Source organism: Symphodus melops, assembly GCF_947650265.1.
Source record: "Symphodus melops genome assembly, chromosome: 6".
Taxonomy (NCBI): Eukaryota; Metazoa; Chordata; class Actinopteri; order Labriformes; family Labridae; genus Symphodus; species Symphodus melops.
Window position 1 is genome coordinate 9259497 of NC_136696.1, and position 24964 is coordinate 9284460.

The 24964-nt window shown below is 40.0% G+C and overlaps 2 protein-coding genes across 2 annotated transcripts; one reads left to right on the plus strand and one right to left on the minus strand.

The window, feature by feature from the left end:
• Nucleotides 1-2842: 2842 nt before the first annotated feature.
• LOC306824893 (gamma-aminobutyric acid receptor-associated protein-like 2) lies at nt 2843-16930 on the minus strand. The gene is made up of 4 exons (XM_079345301.1): nt 16706-16930; nt 15477-15532; nt 9832-10004; nt 2843-6280 (listed from the first exon to the last, which is right to left on the minus strand). The coding sequence occupies exons 1-4, from the start codon at nt 16737-16739 to the stop codon at nt 6166-6168; spliced, it is 378 nt and encodes a 125-aa protein (XP_079201427.1). The 5' UTR covers nt 16740-16930; the 3' UTR covers nt 2843-6165.
• A 216-nt stretch (nt 16931-17146) lies between these two features.
• tmem231 (transmembrane protein 231) lies at nt 17147-22944 on the plus strand. The gene is made up of 7 exons (XM_079345299.1): nt 17147-17797; nt 17947-18113; nt 18281-18409; nt 19956-20099; nt 21026-21107; nt 21279-21384; nt 22250-22944. Exons 1-7 carry the CDS (start codon nt 17659-17661, stop codon nt 22410-22412), a joined length of 930 nt encoding a protein of 309 aa, XP_079201425.1. The 5' UTR covers nt 17147-17658; the 3' UTR covers nt 22413-22944.
• The last annotated feature ends 2020 nt before the right edge of the window (nt 22945-24964 follow it).

Genomic DNA, 24964 nt, shown 5'->3' on the forward strand with positions numbered 1-24964 from the left:
CACTTAAAGCAGTTCCTGAAACTAAGTAATTGGTCTCTGTAATAGGATTTGATGGTCAATCGTGTTAAAAGCAGCACTAAGATCTAACAGAACAAGCACAGATAGAAGTCCTCTGTCTGAGGCTAACAGAAGATCATTTGTTACTCTAACTAGTCTCAGTGCTATGGTAAGCTCTAAATCATGACTGAAACTCCTCAAATAAACTGTTGTCATGGAGAAAGTCACACAGTTGATTAGCTACCACTTTCTCTAAGATCTTGGAGATAAAAGGAAGGTTCGATATAGGTCTATAGTTAGCTAAAGTTCCTGAATCAAGAGTAGGCTTTTTAAGAAGTGGTTTAATTATGATTGTGGTACATAACCCAAAAGACTTCCTTAAACAGCTTGGTTGGGATTCGGTCTTAAGACACGTTGACGGTTTAGACACAGATATTGAATTTAGTTCTGGAACGTTAAATGGAAAAACACTGTTTACACCGTGGGTGAAACTAATAGAGTCTAATAATGACATGAAAGTTGTGCTAAGGCTATCATTAACAACATCCACATAGATATTGAAGTCGACTACAACAATTATTCTATCACTGCTTGGGATTATGTTTGATAGAAATTCTGCACATTCAGATAGAAATTCAGAATATTGACCAGGACGGTGATAAACTTTAACAACTAGAACTGGCTGAAAAGTTCTAGAGGCTGGATGTGAAAGACCGACAGCAAGGCTTTCAAAAGAGGTATAATTCAGCTTTGGCCAGGGCTAATTACAAGACCAGAATTAGAAATAGCTTCTACTCCACCACCTCGGCCAGTGTTGCAAGGTGCATGAGTATTAAAATGACTGGGAGGGGTGGATTCATTCAAACTAACATATTCATCCTGAGACAGCCAATATTCTGTTTAACAAAGTAATTCAAAGTAGGTAGAATTACAGTTAGATTTACAGTCTATAGTGGCAGGTAAACAGATCTAAAGGAAGCCCAGAGAAGTGTGTAAGACTGCAGCTCTGCCTCCTGGTCTGAACTCTGATGAGTCATTGTCAGGGTTTGGGACTAATAAACTCTGCTACGTTTCCAGATAATTGAGCTGCCTCATCTAAAGTGGAATGGATGTCATCGCTAGTAAATTTGGACTCCTCCTGTATATTTGTCATTTCCACAAGCCGGGTTATGACAGTATAAATGTGATTTGTTACTTCTGAAGGTGTGGCTATGTAGCAGACTCTGCCATCAGTGAGTGGGTGTGAATCTGTAGGTGTGACCTGCAGTGTAAAAGCACTTTGAGTAGTTAGAAGATGTTTCCACTCAAGGGCTTGAGTGGAAACAACATCCAAACGTAGGGCTGGAGTTCTACGCTGTTTGTTGCCAAGGAGGACAAAACCCCTTTGGAAGAAGTCAGTTGTGTTGGCTCAGTTTCAGTTGATAATGGCATGGCTTGTTATAGAGTGTTTTGCTGACTTTGCTGCCATTGTTGCTCCAAGCTGGCTGACCTTGTCAGTCCAACAAGAGAGTGGGATTCATGTTAAAGCTGTCCTTTGCAACTCACTCCTTGCTGCCTTAACTGTTTCTGTTTTGTTCAAGCTTGAGGTGGATGCTATCGGTACAGACGCAGGTGGTGTTCTGATCCAGGAAGATCCACCAGGCATAGATCACCCTCTGTGCTACTTTTCAGCAGAACTACAGCACTATTGAGAAGGAGAGTGTCATGGTTTGGTTTACTCTGAGTCTATTTGGGTAAGGCATCCTATTAACCACTCTCTCTCTCGCACAGCTTTACAGCAGCTGCACCTCAGTTGTTGTTTTCCAGTCACTTTCTGTTTAATGGTCAATAAACTAAAACTTGAGAACTCAAAACCTTTTGTTGATTTCCCCTATTATGTTTGGCATTCGAGCCAACGACTATACAGAGTTGTTCAAGCAAAAGTCCATTGACTTTCATATCTGAGGTCAAAAGCTGGTACTGTTGTGTACCTCAAAACAAAGGTTAAAACAAGCATGAACAACACAAACATCAAACATTGTTTTTGAGGGTCAAATAGCTTGTATTCATTAAAAAAAGGCTCCATGAGGGGTTTTCAGACCAAACCGTTGTGAGGTACTATCCACTAGGTCAGTTCCCTGAGAACTACACACAATGGGAACTTTTTTTCTGAATGTGTTCGCACAACCGTGGTGCGAGGAAAGCACCTCTTCTGAAGCAGGAGGGCTGTGGTCTCTTCCTTGTGTGGCTTACAGGTTGGTGCTCTGCTGTCTCTCTGGACGAGTGGCTCGCCTGTGGCCCTCAGGTCCTGCATGCAGCAGGAGGGAATCAATGCAGTGTAGCTGGTGTTTGTGGAGGGGTTTGTTTGTGAGTTGGACCTTCAGGCTGCAGGAGGGAAAGAAAATCCTCGAGTGAAAGAGTTTGATTTAATGACGAGAGTTTAGTTGTTCTCTTGACTTTGTTCCTTTATTTAGTGAGTACATGATGGCTTCTCAGTTGATAATACATTTAAAGGAGCTTGCTCTCTATTAGTGGTCATTTGTGGTAACAAGTTTTAATTCCAGGTTTATTATTATTTGTCCCCACATCCTGTCGTAGTCTGGGGAATGCAACAATTCCTCTTAACAGGGTTCTAGGTACTAAAATAATCCATAGTTCTTGAGGTAGAGAATCAAGTTTTCCAACACTTCTTAGAGCTATCAAAAAGTTCCCCTGGTCCGAACATGCCTCAAGACACTGCACTTAAAAAAGTTCAGTAGTACATCAGTTAGGGAAGATGAGGAACACCTTTTGATAGATGGAGAAGTCTATCTACATGTGCACTGACTGCGTTAAATGAATTTAAATGAAGACAAACAAGTTCAAGTTCATTGGAATTTCATTTTATTGGTCAGGTCTTCCAGCTACCTTTAAATAATCTTTGAAATATCTAAAAATCCTTTAAGATCATATTTAACAATCAAACAACACTGATGACAGAAAACAATACTGAATATGAGAGCATTCCAACAATATATTGCACGTTTACATACCATGTTTTAAAGCATGAATCGAATGGTGGAAATGCACCATCATGTCTTCTTCTGATTCGCCGCCAAAACTACAACTGCAACAGCTTCAGCATCTGCCGCCATAAAGACCTGAGCAACTCTTCACTTGCTGCATTTGAAACCAACACCGCACTGATGTTTGTCTGAATTTTTTCCTTTGACAGTTTTTTTTTTAAGCATGTTTACTAAGTGAATCTAACACCTAACGTGTACGAAAGCTCTGCACTCTGAGGATCCTCTCCCGGTGGTTTTATTAATCAACATTTCCGCGTCAAGCATTTTGATTATTAATCGTTAAAATGTGAACAAGAATGGATTGGATGGGGTCTAACACAATGCCTCACTATCTAGTAGAAATCTGATGACTCACTTCTTCCACGCACAGGAGAGTATCAGGTTTAAGTAATACATGTGATGTCATCATGTATCCTTGGTTACAAGCTGATGGCTCACAGAGTATTGCATTGCAGAGAATAGAAAAACTGTTGCACTACAGGCAATGTTTCCACAAGAAGAGTAAAAGTTGTGTTGTTACTTGGTAAATGGGCACGGTCTTCTTTCAGGGCTACATGACGAGTCATTGTGTGTTCCTTCTTCTTTAGCTTTGCTTGCAATGACTGCTCACATTTCCAGCCAAGTCTCAAAATGATACTTCAGTGTTTATGGTGAAATTACCCACAAACACCGTCTCCATTATACAACAACACAAGAGGTGACATCAGAACCAGAAAACTCCAAGTCAGTGTTCCTCCAGACCTCGACTGCAACACAGAACACTCCCTCAATAGTTGTAGCTGCTTTCTGTCTGCTGTTCTAGGTGGCTAGCTAAAGAAGGCGTTAGCTTTCACACTGCTAAGAGTGTCTGCAAACAAAGCGCGGAAGAACACGGCCTCCAAACGATTAGCTGACATGGGCTAATGGGCTCAAAGTATTACACACAGTCATGTCATTGATTTCTTATATCAGAGTTTTTATCAGCGCTGCTTTCAGTTTTAGGTACATGTATCATCTTAATCGGCATGCACTCAAAACAACAAACCTAAAAGTAGAACCTGGTTACAATAAGATCTTAACATTTGGGAACATTACATGGTGCACTGCAATTTTTTTTATTTCTGAGGGAAACTTTAATATTTGCATTCTATCAACCCAAATACAATATAGTCTGACTTTGATTTTAAACTTTAACCTGGAAACTTTATTTCTGGAAACTTCTAAAGTAGATGGACAGTCATAAGTTGTCCACAGTGCATCTATTGCAGGTTTTTCTAGAGAGAGAGAACGAGTGCTCCTCGTTTTTTTCCGTCACTTTTTTGTGTATAACTTTCCTAATCTAAAATCCAGGGTCACTGTACAGGCTGTAGAGCACAGATAATCATTCACAACTCAACGATATCAACAACAAGTAAAGTGCCTTCTGCTGATCTCGGAGGTTTATGACATGCGTCTGAGATGTTTTCTGTCTGGAAAGCACCCTAAGGACTGACACCTTTCCGATGTCCTTACCACGGGCTGCCTCTCTACCAGCTTACAGCACAATCACCATCATTCACTGCCTCGAATCTTCACATGGCGGCCATCTTCCCGAGGTCACGATCAGGTTGGGAAGCTTAAATGATAAAGTGTTGTACAACTATATGCTGTGCCTTAAGAGAAATCAGCAACTGAAAACAATGGGAAATGAAAAACCTTTAAGGACGTCAGGCCATATTTTCAAGTTTAAAACGGGAGCTTAGGCTTTATCACATTTTATTTTGACTTATGGTCTGTTGGCCTTCTAGAGTTTAATTTTATTTTTTTACTTTTCACTCCCTGGTGATTTATAAACGGTAAACCTGACCAATCAATCAGCCAGCTGATATCGGCCGATATAATATCGAGTTACTTTGATCATTAGCTCATTGTTATCCCGATATGCGCTGATATTCCTAGATTTATTCACCGGTGGAATAGCATTTATTTTGAGTTTCATTGCATTACACTAGCAGCTCTTTCACCAGCAGGGTGCGCTCTAAGGATTAAAACAAGTATCATCACTCTCCAGAGAGTCCAGTGGTGATGCACGTACATGCATGGTTACTTCCTATTTGAGTAAGCATCTTTTCTTCTCTATAAATCTTTTCCACAAGTTTATGATAACTGCATTTGAGACCTCGACACAATACCTGTGCGCTTCCATGCATCTCTAAAGATAAAAGACAGACGTAAGAAACATATCGGCTGATGATCGGCTCCTCAATATCGGCCCCAAAAATCCACATCGGTCGGGCCCCAGTCACATGATCAGGATTTTTCATATTCCCAACATGTACACAACTCGAAAAACTGGAACACAGCAAAACTCATTAACCTTTGGGTTAACACAGTCGTGCTCCAATCCTGATTGAGACATCATGGGAAAATGGCCACCATGTGAATACCATAAATAGGATGAGCTGCCTTCACGTATGAGTCAGGAGTCGCTACATCATAGCCTGTGGTAGCACGCCAAGTGTACATGTGGAATTAAAGATACACAGTAAAGTAGTTATACATGATAAGATGACACGCACATATACGTCCATAACGTGGTTAATGATTCTATTCACATGATTACAGGATTTCGTCCTCACCGTACGTATGCTGAACACACGCATCTTTAACAACAAGCTGGACTGAAAGGAAATGTAGCATTGATTGTGTGCCGATTAGCCTGCGTCTCGCCGAGCATGATATCGTGGTTGACTTAGAAATCCATGATATCTGACGCGGCTCTAGTGTGTGGTGATTATTCCTACTTAACGGCAGTGTTGAAGATAATTCTCTCCACAACCTTTAAACAGCAATCAAGACAAAAAGCAATCTTTAAAGTCAAGCGTTACTTGAGACTAGATCATCTGAGCCTGTCAACAAAAATAGAACAGCTTTATTGTTGCATTTTCATGTATTAAATTATCTTAAACTACTTAAGTAGATAAGTATCAAAATCTGACCATTAATATCTGTGCCAAGTATATCGGGTGTATTACTTGTAAAACACGAAAAGGCCAATTCTGAAACATTGTGCACCAGTATTTTATGGGCTCCGACTGTGTCTGTGTTAAATTAAATGTGTCCGTGCAAATCTGTGTGTGTCTGTGTGTGTGTATCCAGTGAAGCATTAACCCCTTGCTGTATAAAAGGACTTGTAACCAAAAGTGTTTTCTCCGCTGTAGGCCACATACAGAAAGCCGTCCTCGTCCTTCTCCTTGTCGTACAGCTGGCCCATAGTCAAACTGCAACACACAGCACAAACCAGAGCTTAGATCACACACAGGCCAGTACGACAGCTTTTGAAGACACAGGTTAAGAGTAGTGGTTCTGTTTTGCTGTTTTGGAAGAACATCCCTTCTATTTATGTAGATGGACAAAAAAACAAACAACGGTCAAATTATTTAGGAGAAAGGCTAATCCACAGAAAAAGTGTCTTTTGAATTGCTAAAAAAACCCCTTATAACTTCTTTTGCTGTTCTGTTTAAACGGGAAAAGGCAAGATAAGAGAGATGATGATGTTCCAACTTTTAGCCAGCAGCTGAGGGAGTAACAGAAAAGGGTGGAGTCATCCACAAAGCTCCCCGAGTACAAAGAGGAGCTCCTGTCGGTGAAATTCTGAGACAATTCTTAGAATCATGATCTTTTCGAGGAATTTCTCTGACTGGATTGTGCTGAAGACAAAAGTTATTCACAAAGCATCCGAGCCTTTAAGGGAGCCTCTAAAGTGGCAGACTGTGAGGAGCGGTGACGAGGACTTTTAGGAGTTTCTCGAGCAGAGGAGACGACGGGGGAAAGACACAGAGACGGGCGACACAAACAATAACAGCTGTCACAGCCTCATGTCCCGTAAACATCACACACACAGAACAACAGGAACACAGAGAGGAGTCTCGACTGAACATATAAAAAATATATATAACATAGGTTTAGTCCATTTTTAATTCAAGATAGATGTTTTAATCATTAGCATGTAATTCTGCATACTGTACCTTTAAAACTAAAACGTGTCGCTTTCATTTCAAGCGATGCTTTGATTTCAGTTTGAAATATTCAATAAATAATAGTTCATCAGATAGATTTTCATTAGAAAAAAAAAATCCCAGCTTTAATAGTTGAGCATATATACAGTAGAGACCAGGTCAGTGAACTATTAGGGCAAAAAACTAAAACAAAGTCATAGTTCATTCATCGTAATCGAGGTCAAATGTTCAGTTAATCGTGATATTGACTTGAGGTCACCCTGCCCCATCTGAAACTAGCAGTACTGTACATTTGGGCTTCACAGGGGTGAGATATACAATAGTTTGAGTAAATGACACTGTAAGATAATATAAAGCTCTGGGAAGCAGGCCAGATTCCCTCGATAAACTGCATGTATACACATCTTCAGAATGACAAAAGCAATCACAGATACATATTGTTTTCTTGTCTCTGTAAATGGAGAGCTCGGGCGTGGCTTCAACCTTTTTTCACAGGGCGATTGATTACTGACACAATGAGTCATGCATTTCTGCTCTTTCTGATGGACAGATAAAAACACTTTACATAGTCACGCATGAGGAGGAAAGTCCGTCCTGAGCTTGTACCATGACTTCTTAACTCAATGAAACATGGTTGACTTTACAGCCCACGTCCTCATTTTAAAGGCAGATGATGCGTACATCGAGTTTGCCTGTTTGTTTTTTACTTTCTCTAGTCAACTGGCACAGGAATGAGTCCTAAAACCAGGAAGTGAGTTAGCATTTTAGCTCCATGGGTTCCTAACTCTAAAAGTCAATGAGGATTTTGAATGGGTTTGTGGTTAAACGCCTGAAATAAGGTCTGTGGTTAACACAAGCTGAAGAGATGTTGACGTTTTGTTAGACGAGATAAACTACGTTAGCTAGGACCCCACTTGTGAAATTCAAAGTTTTTACAATTTTAAAACAGTGGTTGCTAACAAGTGGCTAACTGAGACTACAGTGGTTGTCATGGAGACATTAAACGTCATCACGCCGGGAACTCTCACTAATCCTCCTTACAGCCTCTAGTCATGTTTGTCAGTGCTCTTGTAAATATTAGGTTAATAAACAACTTTTTAAGCTTCGGTCTTAGTAACTTGTCAAAATGATTCGGTTGATGAAGCATAACGGTCGTGACGTCAAAATCAAATGAGCGCGGTGTAGTTCGCAAAAGCATAACGTTAGCTTTTTACTTCTCTTGGCTGCATTAACTCTTCAAACTTCATATAAAAGATGTTCATCTGTAATAATATGTAAATATTATCCTGCTGAACAAAACAGCTACGTATCAGAAACGTGTGTTTGACACAGAGCTTATTTTCTGCAATGATTTAAAATCCAATGCAAAAATCCCATCTGAGAATTTTCCTAGGAACCACTGGCGTAGATACTTCCGGGTTTTGCCTACAAAAATATGTCATCACTATTCCAGTCTATACTGACAAGTATCTTAGATGAATATTGTTCAGTTCTTGTGGACTCTGTTAATTTATCTATAGAATCATTTTAAAGGGATCCAAATTCTGAAGATATTCAAAGAGATTGTGTTTAAAACGTAAAATTTTAAACTTTTAAATTTTACAATAACGTTTACGTCCATAGATCTAAATTTATTTAAAATTGACTAAACATATGTCATATCATTTGTTGAGTACTTACTATACATCAAATATTTCAAACAGTCATCAAAGCCAGAGAAATCCATCATTTTACAGGTCGGGCCTTGTCGACCACGCATTGCGTATTGTTTACCGTTGCTGTGGAAACACCAGATGTTGTGTCAAAGACTGCTACATAAGGAAGCGTGAACTGCTACTGAAAGCGGCCATACTGTTATTGTATGTGTTGCTTTGATAATGTCATTTGATGTATACTTGGACACGTCGTCAGTAAACATATTGGCCAACATAACACAATATCAATGTTTGTGATGTAAAAAGAAAAATGCTCTACTCGTCATTTTCTCTATATAGAAAGAAAGTGATGTTGGCATCTGTGCCTCCTTTGTTGCTCTTTTTAACCAGACCCAACAACATCCTGAACAATAGTTATAAAAAGGTTTACACTGGAGGTGTTTAAAAGCACTAATTGCACCACTTCTACAGAGCGGGCCTCGTGGGTCGGTGCACGACATGAAGGAGAGTGACTAAGTACTGGTGGGAATGAGAGCTGGTTGGTGGGGCACAGAGGTCGGCTGGCCTCCTGATGCGTCCATAGAAAGCAGGCTTTTTGACCAAATCCTTCCTCGGCCCTCAATGCTTTAAGGCTAACTTCTGTTGAGAAATAATTTCCTTATAATATTGATAGTGTGTTTTGACTTGGAAACGTAAGTGGACTTAAGCTTCAGGACTCTGGGTAGATATTTATAATGGCAGTGATGGAACAGGAGTGCCAGCGTTAACTTTTGAAAACACCACTGACTAAATCATGTGAATCATTCTAAAGCATTATAGCTCCGATTGTTTTGTTTTTAAAAGGTAGAAAAAGTCCAGTTGCAGAGTTATGCAACCCTTTTCTCTGTTCTGTTTTACATCTACACCGTTTAACAGCAATACATCTTTTCAACATTGATTCAAAGAACTGACCAACATTCACATCAACAAAAACAAACATCAGCAGAAACCGCAGCCTCCTGAGCCTCTTCACTGCACATACGCATTGTGCTATTCCTGGGTGGTGTGTGCTCCAGTGCTTCACGGCACAAACGATGAATGTAGGTCTGAAGTGTCGTACCCCGTCTCACCTCCGCGGTACAATCTGCAGAGAGGGAGAGAGAGAGGTGTTGCTCTTACCTGGATTGGGGGACAGTTTTGTCGACGAAGAGGAAAATGGCTTTCTCTGAAGGCAGTTGAATGCGTTTCCTGATGATCCACATGAACTGAGCCACGGTGATGTCAGAGGGAACCAGGTACTTCCTCTTATCAATGTCCACTATCTGAGAGCCAGAAACCTTCTCCACTATCACCTGCAGCACAAACAAAGAAACATGAGTTTTTTCACACAGAGGGGTTTAGCATATATTTTACGGTTGTCATGGATAGACACCGGGGGAAACTAGGTGACAGGTTTCCTTGCTCATCAGAAGCTATTGACTGCACACCTGTGATACTCTCCTCAGCTGATGGCTGATGACAATCAGCTGGGCTGGGAGGTTTTATAGGGAGGTGGGACTCTACTTTGCTCAGTTGGTTGAGTGTATCCAGAGAGTCAACACCATCTGTTGGCTTTCTGTGCTTTTCTTTTTGAATGCAGATCTCAGTGTCGGAAACACATTTGTCTTTGGGAACATTAACGGGGAAAAACATCATGAGGTTAAGGAAAGGTGTTAAAAGAATTCATAAAGGACTAAGGGGAAGGCGACCGCATTGGTCTTGAGAGTTCCACAGCATTTCCACTATGTTATTATGCAGAGGTTAATGAAGTGAGTCTGCAGTGGTGAAACTACAATTTGGAATTTTTTTTACAAAAATTAACTACAACAAACTCTTCTTGAAGATGTACCCCTGTGCCTTCTTAGCGGGGAAATAATCCGAATGACCACAAGGTTGGAACTGAAATAAATGTAGCCTACAAGGCTTGCAGTGTGAGATGAATTGTTACTTTTACGCTACACAATGTTTTACGCATACAAATGTAGAACCGCACAAAGCAAGCTAAAGTGAATGAAACGTGTTGAATAAAACATGTACTGTATCTGCGTTTCTGCTGCTGCGGCGGCAAGGAATTGTGGGACGGCATTATCTCATCTCCTTTCGTGAAGGATGGTCGAGTGTACCCGATGTTAAAGGAAGCATTGACGCGCCTTTCCTTAGCTTTTAGAGAAATCGAACGGCTCTTATCATGGTCGCGACTTACGTGAACCTTCCGAAGCAAGAAAGACGATTTGAATGTACTCCTTCTGATCTTTTGTTTTGGACCTCAATTTAATGCTTGTCATAAAATTAGAATTAGTGTGTGCTTTTGAATGGCTATATTTTTCTTCCACCTAAAACCCAGGGCCCACTTGTGTTCACAACCACCTTACAAATATTGGTGCACTTACTCAGCTAAGAGGTTTGTGTTGCCAACAGCCTGAATAGAAATAGCTGCTTGTTCTTCACTATTCTCTCCAGCTATTTGCCCACTCTGTTTGTCTGCTGTCAGTGGCTACGGTTACATGGACACAAATAATCGTTGGATGTAAACATGTCAATCAGAACAAAGTGAAAGAAATTTCATTCCGATCGAGAGGGATGGTTTATGCCGATCGTTGTTCAGATCAGGAGCCATGTACACGCTCGATCTGATCGTGTCTGCCTGGCTGGGGTCAAACGGTCCTGACTGAGCTCGTCTGCCCCAGTAAAGTGACGCGTTTCCATCCGAGCCTGCTGACAGTCTGTGATCAGAGCGCACAACTTCATAAATGATCGCCGTGTCATTTAAAAGTTTAGTCTCCACTCTTGATCCAGGAGGCCTACTGTCTCTCACCTGTCTCATTTGGATCTTATTTGTGTTTTATGTATTAATGCCTTTCATAGATACGATTTCATACCTCGTTTTATACAAATTTTACAATGCGGTTAAAAAAAACAAAAAACAAAACACTTTGGAGCGTCTTTCCCAGCGAGCTACAGTAACATCTCTGATATCAACAGATTCATTGTATATATCATTCATATATCAACGTTGTCGCGCTCGCATTAAAACTGATTCCGCTACGTCTACCTAAAAAACATATATTTTTTTTACCGTCAGCTGAGACAAATGATAATGCAGTGTTAGAATAATAAAAGTGAACTTAGAACTGTAAATATTCAATTCAGCACTTCGTTCACATTTCATGTATGTTTACAGTTGATCATTAATGTGAGTAGAATGTTTAATTAATCTAACCAATACGACCACGTTTAGTCACAACCTCGAGAACATCAACTATGACAAGTTAAAAAGTAAAACAACGCTGCTGGAATTGGTTCAAACGTCTGAAAGGTGCGTATATTACAAAGTTTACATTATTTTTAAACTGTGAGGAACTCTTCCATTTTCAGGGTGTAAAACAAAGCAGAGTTTCACGTTTTTTACGGGTCATTTGTGATGATTGTTTACGAACACAGGCTGAGATGTCACTCCTTCTTCTGACATTTCCAGCAGATAAGACAGGTAGGACCAGTCTGCGCATGTCACAAGGGTTTTATTCTGATCAGATGCCGCGCACAGCATCATCTCATCATGTTTTTTAACGTCCATATAAACAGTGAAATTGGAATTATTTCAATCAGATTGAAGAAATTCTGCACATGTAACTGCAGCCAGTATGAAGGCCAATTCACCAGCTTCTCACTGAGGCTGCTGATTGAATCACCTCAGAGCAGAGTCAGGTGTGTGTGTGTGGCTGATTGGCCTTGATTAAAACCAGTGATGGTGCAGTGTGCTGACTCATTATCTCACCTTCAGAGGTAGTGAGAGCGTCTTACTCTGTTGTCTCTTGTTGTCTGTGTGCTCAAATACACAAACGTGTAACTTTCTGGGAATGTTTGGGTCCATAGTGTGTTTGTGTGAGTGTGAAGGCCTCCTGGTCAATTTAGTTTAGAGTCAGCTGCTTGGCAGCAGTGGTTTTGTTAATCATTTTAGGTAACTCTAAGAAACCCCTGGGTCTGCGCCTATGTCCCACATTCCCCCCCTATCCTGACAGTTAGTGATGGAAAGTTGGTATTCACTGGGTTTGTAGATGCATGTTTGCTAGTTCACAAAAACACAACGGTGAAACCAAAACAATGAGCTGCTAATTAAAAGTGCCGGTCCATTCTTCAATTACCAGAAATATACAACCTGTGAGGGCTATTCTTTGTGTTTTTAAATGCAATTATTTCCCAATATTGGACAGCCAGTGTCCCATGACTTTAAATCAGCTTTATTCAATTCAATCAAAAAAAAAACCATTTGATCCCGGGGGCCATTATTGGTGATCGATAATCCACAGAATATTTACGCTCAAACGGGGGAATTACTCCAAAAAATTAGATGCATCACTAAACTGTGACAAAACTGTGACAATGGGCTGGAATGGGCCGGCTGGTAGAATCTGCGGTCTGTCAAACGGGATTAAGGAGGGTTTGATCCCCACCTCCTACACCACATGTCTGATGGCTCCTTGGTCAAGACACTTAACCCAAACTGCTCCTGTTGCTTCGTCGCTGGTGTATAAATGGGATAAGCTACTTCTGATGGTCACTTTACAAAGCAGCCTCCACCACCAGGGTGTGAATGGCTCAAAGAGAGGGAAACAGTAGATGTGAGGGACACTTCTCTGTGGGTTTAAAACTTCGACACTTCCACGGCACAGTTCTAGCTTGTTTATGACCCCATCCAGAGTGGAGCCATTGTCTCACAGAAAATCTTGTGATGCAGTGAGGGGCTTTGATTTATGTTCACTGACTCTGCTTCCTGTTCCTCCAAGCCCTTCCATTGAACAGGTTCAGAGTGCGAGCACTAGTTACTGTAAAAGGGATTGAGTTCAGCAGGCATTATCATTTAGACAGAAGGCTTGGGTATCGTTTCCTGGAAGGTGACCATTTAACACCTTGTGTTGTCTGCTACATCCCTCTGTATTCACTCTGCCCCGAGGTGTTGGCCTTCAGCAGAGCTGTTACTGTATATAGTCTTCCTGCTAGCACTGCACAGTTTACATCACAGCTCGTTCACGTGTTTGAGTGTCCGGCCGGGTTAGTTAAGGTTTACAAAATATCACATATTGGAATATACGGAGAAGGACTAAACTTTACACTGTACACGAGCTGTGATATGTTACTTTTGATTCATTTAATATTTATTTATTTATCATTGTCATAACAACCCCATCCATATATCTGCATCTGGACCAAGCAACTGTAATTCAGGAAATCTTTTTTTATATCAATTTCTAAATAACATAGTGTGTTGGTTTAAGGCTTCTATTTGGAGTTTATAAAGCAAGAATATTTTAATATTAAAGTATGCAAACTTCTTCTATCTAAAAAGCTCTTAATTTAACTTTTTTGTTCAAGCCTCATGTCATCTTAATCAATCTTGTACATCCAGTGGATTATTATATCATTAATACAGAGATTAATATACAGAGCAAGATGTGGATAAAAACATACGAGAATTACTCCTGACCCTGTGTATCCCAGCTTATCTTCATCAGAATCAGAAATGATTAATTCCTGGGGGAAATGAGCTTGTTACCGTATACTTCACCGCTCTAAAACACGGTAGTGAAATTTAGAAATAATTTAGACTATAAAATAAAATAGAGGTACTAAAATAAGCAATAAGTACCAGATAGGACTGGAATAATAAGCCCTCTTTGTCAGTACGACTGAGCCTTTTGCGTGAACACGGGTCACGTGATTCACCAACTACAGTCTTTGTGCACTTACTTTACAGAGCAATATGACTTACTACACATCTTTGTGTTCACCTGCATTAGCTTGAACTGACAGACATAGTCCTTTTTTAAACCATGTTTCTCTTGTGGCGATGAAACTAAAGCAGAGATTCTCCTCAAAGTGAAAACAAAAAGATTATTCCACTCTTTGTCTTTCATGTCTCAAGCCATGATGTTAACACTATCTTGTAAATATGTTATACCTGTTGTACCTTTTGAATGCGACTCCTTTTATTACATTTGTTGCAGTGTTAGTTTAAAAGCAGCTTAATATATACATGAAGTATTCTAGATTTGAAAGGCTACAAACAGGGTTGGACATTAGCACTCATCACCAGTCAAATACAAGTGTGTGTTTTTGTGCAGTGACGGGTGAATGTGCTCAACCTACCTGTCACACTGCAGGGTAAATAAAAGTAGGCCTAAAGACTCCCCTCATATAAGTTCATATACTTCTAAAACATAAACAGATTGCCTCTAAGTGTCAGTATTTTCTGTCAGAGTGAAATATGATCCTTCAAACTGTAAACCTTGTTTTGATACATACGTCATTACAGAGTAAAGTGGCAGCTCGGTGAACAGAAAGTTATTTTACAACCCTGGCTAAAAGTCTACATGACATAGATCTGTTCTTGTTGTTGTGGGACATAAACATTCCTTAAAGCTCAAATATAACAAAAAGAAGACTAGATATATTTCACTTGAAATGGTTAAAAGTACCTAAGTGAGATGCTTTAAATGTAAGCTAGAAGTGATGACCGCAACATAATCTCTTTTTTTTTTTTTAACTTTCTAATTCTCCTTTGTGCTATTTACAATTCTTTCACTGAAGACTCTTAGGTTAGTTAGAATGTGTCTTGAAAAACTGAATTGCTTTGTCATTGAGCTGGATCTGAATCTCTGACACATGTATTGCTCTCTTCTTAGACACGCATCCATCAGACAGTCCCTCACTCCTTACCTCTCGCTTTGTGACGACTACCAAACCCTTTCACTAAAGCCACTAAATACACCCGCCCTCCTCTCACTCACCGGTACTCTGTCAGGATATTTGTTGCGTATTTTGGCTGACTCCACACATCGGTGCTCTGAAGGGGAGAGAGGAAACAAACAGGAAGTGAGAGATTAAATGGTTGAGTGAGGCCTCTCGGGAGCCTCTTGTGCCTTCCTGCCAAACACAGGCGAGCCTTGTCAGATGTAGTGATCCATAAGCAGGATCGACGACAGCAGAAAGGCTGACCGCAGCTGATAAAGATGCTCTGTAACTTATCAATCAAGTCAGAATGAGGATTATCTTCATCCAGTGAAAACAAGTGCAGTGGTATTTACTTCACATTTACAGATCATGTTCTTATTTAAGTGGAGGCACATCTATTTGCAGTATGCTTTTTGGGCAGGACCTGATGCAGCCTGCAGACAGGGGGGGGGGGGGGGGGGGGGGGGGGGTAAAATGTAGTGAATCCATTTAGGTTCAACACTTGGCAAGCTCTCATTAGCCCAGATAAGAGTCCTACTTTTGGAAATGCCTCTACATGCACTTCTTAAAAAAAAAAGGAGTTTTGAGATGATATGAACAGAGGAGGAATACAGGAGCTGAAAGAAAGTCAGGAGCTAAGAGATGTTTCTTGTCGGGCTGCCCACACATTTAAAGACTTTTTTTAATTTTTTAAATCCAAACAGTTCACACTCACCAATGCTTTCAATCACATGTCTTGATACTATTAATTTTGCTACCTTGCGTCAGTGAACTATTCCCTGCAGGGTTAAAAGCAGAGCAATTCCAAAAAGTGAAAGTACTGCAGTACTTTTAATAAATCTACAAACAAATTGTAACATCTATACTATCTGTATTTTTTCTTCCTTTTAACGAGGGGTTAGTCTTTTATACAGGCTATATAAAATATGCAAAATGATTAAATGTGGCCTGTCAACATGCAAACGAAAGACCTGTTTAAAGGAGAAAAAACCAGCTGACTAATGATGTATCAGCAGCACTGTCAGAGGTGAACCAGGCTATGTCAGTCAGTGGTCTTTTAACTTGCAAGAGGACATGTTAGCATGGTGTTGCTAGTCATGCAACGTTAGCCGACATTGATTTTACATTATTTATTATCGGGGTGGTATAGAAAAAAAATCATGCATTTTTTGCACCTGCGGGGAATGACATGGCAAAACAACCGAAGCAGAAAAAGCAAAAGAGAAAGGAGGTCGATGACATGACAAGAACATGACTTGTTTCATAACAAGTGGAGCCTCTTTACCGAGGGAATGGTCCTCTTTAAACATCCATTTCATCTTTGCTGGATCCCCGCACTGAGGCGTGATGGTGCAGTCGATTAGCGGGCTTTTAAATTAGCTGATAATGTCGTTAAAATGTCCAAAAAATACGGACAAAAGCCAACAAAACAAAATGTCAACAACGTCTCTCTGCCCGCAGCTTCCTGTCGACAGTCCGTCTAGCTGTGGGATGACGTCACTGTCTGACAGAAGGGCGGTGGTGAGGATGCTGCCTTCATGTACCCTCCGAAAACAACAAGCTATCTCTTTATCGAGCACCCGCGATTATGCAGCATTGCAGATTAAATGTCTTATCATTTATTTCTATTTTTTTTTTTAAAAATTACATTGAGATTGTTTTTCGAACACTTTAAAAGGGTTTTTTTTTTATGCAGAACGATTTTAAATTGTTGTCCGTGTATAATGTATTCTGTATTAGATTACAGTCTAGTATTAGATTCAGCTTGTTGAAATAATGATAAAAAATGGATATGTGAAAATGTTGCAGAGTTTAAGGGTAGAAAAATAAGCATTCATTTTAAACATTTAGTGGCACGGAAACTTTGTACCGGTTATTTTTTTATTTTCCACCATGTTACTTGAATGCAGCATGGATGTTAGCGAGCACTGGCAGCCATGGTAACCAGAAGACGCTAAGCTAAGCGGAAATATGGCGCGATACATGCTAGTACACTAACGCTAGCCTGGAAACCGATGTACATCGCAAAGTTTCACGCCATGTTTGGGCTTAATAAGCTATAAAACCTCAACTTCAGATGTTAATAGATGCATTTCTTAGCGATGGTGAAACTTGTGTCTGACAGCGTTTACTCCACACGGCACAACTTTCCCATGGGGTAGCATCTTTGCTAGCTTGAACAATACCTTACTTACTTACTTATTTACTTACACGTTTAAGGACCCTATTTGTTTTCCCATGGCTTTCTATGAGGTTTATTCTCACCCAGCTTTGGTTCGGTACAAAACGAGTGTTTGCTCGAAAGCCACTCTGTTTCTGATTGTGGTTTTGTGCCTGACCTACATCCCACCTCTGCTGGTTGCTTACAGAAGCCAAGGTAATGTCACACTACTGCTATAAACACACATATTACTATTTTGTTCACTGCTTTCGCTGTTACTGAATGAGAAACTCAGACTAAGTATAAATGCATCAAATGTAAAAACTTCTGTTAAACCAGTATGGATGTTTAAATGCTTGTTGTAGGTTTCTGGATAAAACGAAGCACTTATGAGGAGCAGCCAGTCGTCAGGTTCCAGTACCAAACTCTGCTGGTGGCAGGAACCAGTACTCGGGGAGACTACCTCGCTTGGAGCACCTTCCCCCATCTTAACAACATGCTCGGAGAGAACCTCCGTATCCCTGCTGTCTCTGTAAGAACTGACTTCAATGAACATTATTTACACCTGTGTTTGACATTATTCAAATAATGTAGGCGTCACAGTAAAATAATTGTGATTTACATCGGTACAATGAGCTGTTGTTTTCATGCTTGCAATATTTGCATCTTTTTTTATGTGGATAAAAAAAAACTACACAGGTAAGAGAAGTGGACCAGAACCAGGACGGGAAACTAGATCTGCTGACTTTTCGACTCGAGCTCCCTCTAAAACCAGAGGAACAAGTTTACAGTGTCCAACTGCTGCTCACCTTCAGCTACCAGCTCTTTGTATGTATACTTATACCCTGTCTGTCAATGAGTGCGTTTACATGGATTTGAGTGTCCCGATTATAAGCCGTATCCCAGTTTTGATCATATTCGGGATATGACGTTTACATGCTCACAGAGAAACCTGGTTATTAATATCCCTGTATACATGATCAATAATAGTATCCCGGTATCGTGTTTGATTTTTGAAACACAACACCGCGGACATTTAGAAATATGAAACGCATGAAAACACTGTGGCTTATACATGAAACATTGAATTGTAACAAAGGTGTCATTTCAATTGACCCCTTGATGAAGTCAAAATAAACTAAAATTCCCAAACAAACGTAATATGATCTATGAAAGTTCCGTTTAAATTGTCTTTTTAGTCCACAGAAAAAGAAGGAAGACATCCACAACGTTAAAAAAAAAGCAATCCAACAAAGAAGCCATCCCACCAGGATGCGTGCCGGATTTGGTGTATTTATTTTGCCTGTGTGCTCTATATTATAGCCTACCTTCAATTATATTTTATGTTTTATTAATGAAACATAAAAGTTCTTCCTCTCTCTAGAATAAGATGCTCTTGTTTACGCCTGCGCAGGTGTTGGCAGCTGTCAGAAACCGGGGTAAGGCGTATACATGCCACAGCATTCTGTTTTCTTTCGAAATTTTCCAGGTAGCAAAATTGGGTTTCTCGGGTTTCACAAATACAAAAACGTGATACTTAAGTCCATGTAAACGCACTCAATTACTTCACCTACCTGTCCCACAAATGTATTCAACAGGCATTTTGAATGTAAACTTCTTTTATAATTAGGACTTAGTGCTTTACGTTTTCCTCCTAAGATCCTTAACTGGTGAGGCCCATGAAAAATACTTTTATGCAAAACCATTTCGATGCAATGTTTAATTATATTTCTCATTCAGCTATTCACATACACAACTAGTTCATGTTCATATGGGTGTTATCATAGTATCTGTGTTGCACAGGTACTTAATACTGGCTCATTGCTACTTCTTCATTTATGAAAAGCCAGTGTGTCCCTTTTAAGAGTTGATGCCGTCCAGGATAGAGAAAAAGCATACTGCAAAACACTTTTTTAAAAATTTACAAACGAAACACCTGAAATCAATCAAATATGTTCGGTAAATATTTATAGTGCAAATATTAAATTAAGTTTGGTCATTGAAAATACTCTTCGTATTAAGGTTTTCTTTTGTTTTTTTTTAAATGAGTGAACATTAAGGACCCAAACTCTGTAAAAGAGCAGTGAAACTGTGTGTTACGTATCCATATGTATACTTTTAGATTCCATACATAAGTCTGGGAGATGTTCACCTGAAAAATTAAGAAGTGTGTATTTTTTATGAAAAAGGGTCAGATACATAATTCTCTGATTTTTAGTGACTTTTCAAGTTTCATAGGATATTTCAGTCTTATTTCTCACAAATGGACTCTGTATTACTAAAGGATGGCTGATGATATATCCATCTGATACAACAACAATAATAATGGCCTGAGTCAATGGTCCAGCTCAATTCAATCTTTTGTTTTTCCCAGAGGATGTCTACAGTGGTGATGCAGAGCCTGGCCTATGTGCAGCACTCTTCTTCTGTCCCAGGAGCTAAGCTGTTCATCAGCGGAGACCTGAGACTGCAGCAGAAGACCCCCCTGCCTCACAGAGGACTGTACAACGTTTACAATGTAAGTGGACTCACTGTGTGTTTACATGTCCACCGTCTCTCTCTTTAACTCCATCTCTCTCTCTCTCTCTCTCTCTCTCTCTCTCTCTCTTTTTCTCTCTTGTTTATCGTTTACCTTTTACACCAACAGGGGTTAAAGTTGAATTGATTTCATCACCCATGAGTGTAATGGAGATCGAGATATGTTTTGACACACCTTGAAGAACCTAAGAGGGCTTAGGAGTGTTTCTATCTGATCATGAAACATGTCGGAGGTTTTAAGTGGGATGCATTTGTAGTGGGGAAAAATACTGTCCGTCTGTTGAACTTCGAAGACTCATTTTTAAAGATTGTTTGTCATTTGACACCTGTCTCTGTGTATGGCCTTGTCAGCTGCAGCTCACACATGTACACTTCTACTTCTTGTTACCCGATTGTGAAACATTCCCAAAACAAACTGTGTGCACTCCTTACAAAGAGTTACTGCTGCGCTTCCACCGTGCCGGGTGCTTTATGAAGAACTTGTATAAAGGCTACACTGATAGAATTGCCGACTGTACATAATGTGCAAACCTAACCGCTACACCATCAGCACCCACAACATGCTCATGTCTTGTATGTTAAGATAATACAGTAAGTGTTTTACCTAGTAACTAAGACGGGACCAAAGTGAGGGATGGAATTTGTGTGACCCTCCCTGCAGTCCTGTCCTCCTGTCACTTCAGTTTCATCTTTGGTCTTTAAAAAACATCCAACACGACACACTTAAACATGAAACATATTCCTCTTTTTTTTTAACTTTACACAGGATTTAGCAAAGAGGTAGCTGCTAATTCTGGATAGTGGGGATGGTTATTTTGTTGTTGGTTTGAGTATGTATAAATAAATAAATGAGGATTTGTTCTGTTTGTCGTTTTTTTTTTTTTTTTTTTTTTAATCCATGCCAAGATGTCGGTGATCGATGGCTCCAGCCCCTTCGCAAGTGCTTATGACCTTGATAACATCATCGGGAGCTACCAGGAAAGAAACCGTAAGCTCTTACCTTCTTTGCAGACATTTATCGAAACTGAATGTTTAAAGTAGAGCACTCAAAGCTACAGTACCCTTTCAGAGCACGATTTCAGCCTACAGCTCTTAACCTCCCAGCAGTCTTTAAATGTGACCTCTCTCCTCTGTCTCTTCATCATCCCCCCCCCCACAGTGACCACGATACTGTCCTGTCCCATGCCAGTGTGGACTGTGGGACGAGCTGCCGGGTCACCCTTTCAGCTTAATGCTGACATCCGTTATCCTGTTGAGGTCATTAAATATCCTTTTAATAATAACATGAAAGGGTGAGTTTGTGTTAAAGAGTGAATGTCATTCGATAACTATAAAGCCTCGAGTGAAGACATATTTTTCATTTGTACATCTTGTGTAAAAGCAGTGTGGAAAGGTTGCATTTTGTGTTTGCTCTTGAGGGCGGTCGGGTCTGCAGTTGTCCCGGGTGTTTGGGGGAGTGAGTTCCAAATGGTGGGGTTATTTGACTGCACTATTTTTCATGAACCAGTTCTTAAACCTTGGATAATATTAAACGTGCTGAACTGTGAAAAGAGAGTGGCTCACTTGGTAGTTATATAAGCCTCTATACACTAAGCAACCCCAGAGCAACATGTGTCAACCTGACTGTAACTGCGAAATCTTTTCAAAATGTGCATAGTCAAAGTCTGGCAACATGTAAGGAGAACTAAGAGGATTAAACAGCTGCAAAAATACATCTATCTCCTGTCAGTCAGACTGTGGGCAATTTTTATAGAGCCAGGAAAGTGGAACTGTCTGAGTTGGTGTACATTCAATAAAAACCTTGTAAATCGTGAAAGGCACAACAAGTCATTAATAAATGAGTACATTTACTAATAAAAGAGGCACTCTGTTTGAGCTTTAGTGAAGCCTGAGCAGTCAAGACAGTGACTTCCTTCATTAATCTAAGCTCCAACAGTAAACCACTGACCGAGGTTAATTTTATGGCCTATAATGTAAAAAAAACTTGAAGAATCTCAATGGTGTGAACTGATCCTTTTGACATTGTCACGGTCTCTTCATTCAAACTAATTTGTTACACATCCAAATTCATTGCTCCTGTTTTGACTGTCACCATGAAATGTTCTCTACTTCTACCTTAACGGTCTCCACCTACCGCCCTGGTTTCTGGGAAACCATCAAATTTGCCTGGATTCAATACGTCAGTGTCCTCCTCGTCTTTCTCTGGGTCTTGGAGCGCGTTCAGAGATTTGTTTTCCAGAACCAGGTTCTCCCCACTGTGCCCATACCGGTTGGAAAACCTCATCTGTCATGATGCAGGGGTATCACTGTGACTTGTGGACGAACCGGAAACTGTCAGCCTCACGACGACACGTACACGCATGCTGACACTCTTCAAGTGACCGCTGACGTTTGAGGAACTAAACATAAGGTCATACGAAGACGCACGCGACGTCGTACCAGTTGTCTCTTGAAGCTCCAGGCGACAGTTGTCACAAACGAACGTCAGGATAATCACAAGTGGCAGCGACTTCACACTGTTTTCCATATAAATAAAGGGACACTTTAGTTCTCTAACAGCCTCAGTGTTGTGTGTAGTGTCTCATTTTAATAACATTTCCTTTAATGTATTGACATTGAACAGGTTGATGTGCAGGTCATCCTCCGTGCAGGAATTCTTTGATGCATTTCCTCATTTCAATGTAAATTATCAAAGATATAAAAGTTTCTTACATTTTTCTAGTTTTGATAGTTCTGAAAGTTTGATACAGCAAAACATTTTTTAAACTCCACTTTTGTATTGTAGATGGCAATGGATGGTGAATAAATAATTGTGTAAGATTGTATTCGTTCGTGTTTTTATTTCTTTTATTTTAAACTTCTTCTCCTCCGGGGGGGTCAAAATGGGTTTCTTTTTTAACAGCCCTCCTTTTAATAACTTCAACGATAATTTAACACAGGAAAAAAAAATCAAGAAGGTCAGACCTTGAAATTATTAACCCTAACGTACTTAAGTCATTTATTAACCCTTTAGCTATTTTAATGTGACTGAATGAGCACTGACGACAGTCAGTCAACTCACCTGAATAACAACCAAACAAATAATTGACAGAACATAGAAAAGCTTGTGCTTGACATTATTTCAGGGTTATGAAATTGACTAAGTGCTTTATTGACTTTGACTTAAAACACAGCTGAGCTACTTCTTCTAAAACCTGCTATGCTTTGTTCGGTGACTGAAGAGAGAAACCTGCTTTTATTCAGGGACAGTTTAATATGCAGTCCTCGAGTCACAGTAATGTTTCTCATTTTCTTCCTGATTCACTGCCCCAGGAGATGCTTGTTTTCATGTTCATGATTGGTTTGTGTTTGTGTGTGTGTGTGTGTGTGTGTAAGACTCTGGACCAGTACCACTGAATTACCTCATTTCGGCCAGTCAGTCTGCCAGTTTGGTTGGGGTCATACAGTTTAGTAAAAGCCACACCCTGTTGCCCAACTCATTCCTTAATATGTTCCTCTACTCATAAAAACTTTAAAAAGTGTTTCAATCACAACAGAAGGAATAGAGGGAAACATTGTGGCTGGTTTGTTGATCATATCTGGTACTTTAATGGCTTCGAAGTGATCGAAAATATAAATCACTATGAACAATAGTTTCTATTTTGATTAGAGCTGTGTTAATTAGCTTGCTTTCTACTTACACCACAAGTATGAAGTCTACATGGACTTCATACTTGTGGTGTAAAGTAGATGTGGATGTGCTATAAAGTAGGAAAAACAAGCGAGATTCAAAGACCAGGCTTTCTAATAACAGCAGGAGTTTTTCATGTTAACATCAACGTGCTGATACAGTCATGATGCTAACCTAATTAACTTACAGTGTCAGCGCTATCAAGCTGATGCTAAGCATGTATGGTGTCATGTTCCTTATACTGTATTACTATTTGAATGCTGACATGTAAGTGATGAAGACAGCTTTGGTCTGTACAATGAAGCAGGATTTGCAGGTAGTAAAACACTAAAGGGGTTCTCTCAGATTTTCAATTTGATGTTGGTTTACTTTTTATCACTGCAGTGGAGCAAGTTGTGTTTGAAATAGCTATACTGTTTACTGAATGACCACAAATCAGTTCTCTAGATCCTGAGGCTTGTTGAGCAGAAAGATAGCTATATACACAGTAAAGTGTACATCTGTAGTTAAAAGTTATGTATGTAAATCACTTTGAATTGTGTTTTGGTTAATACGCTCCTGCCCGGTGCCTCAGGTCAGCTGACCAGCTGCTCCTGGAGGTACCGAGGTGTAAGCGGAAGCTCAGAGGGGATAGGGCTTTTTCTTCTGCCGGTCCCAAACTCTGGAACGACCTCCCTCTGCATATAAGACACGCCCCCTCACTGTCCATTTTTAAAACTCATCTTAAAACACATTTTTATTCTTTGGCTTTTAACCCAGCATGAGACTCTGTTCTTGTTTTAGTGTTTTATTGTTTTTATTGTTTTAACCCTGTTAGTATTTTACTTATGTTTTATGTTTGTGCTCTTCATGGATGTACAGCACTTTGTCACAGCCATGGCTGTTTAAAGCGCTTTATAAATAAAGTTGAGTTGAGTTGAGTTGAGTTAATGTTAAATGACCTTGAGCTTGTACAACACTTTCTGTGTTGTACTTTTCTCATCTTCTGACCACTAAAAGCGCTTCTACACTGCATGTCACACCTACCTATTCACACACTAGTGGAACAGGTTGCTATATTGAAACCATCAAAAGTAACACACTCATGCACCACAGGTGTCTTGCCAAGGACATGTTGTTGCGGGAGCTGGGGATCGAACCCTCTACCAACTGAGCCACAGCTCAGTAAATGGGGC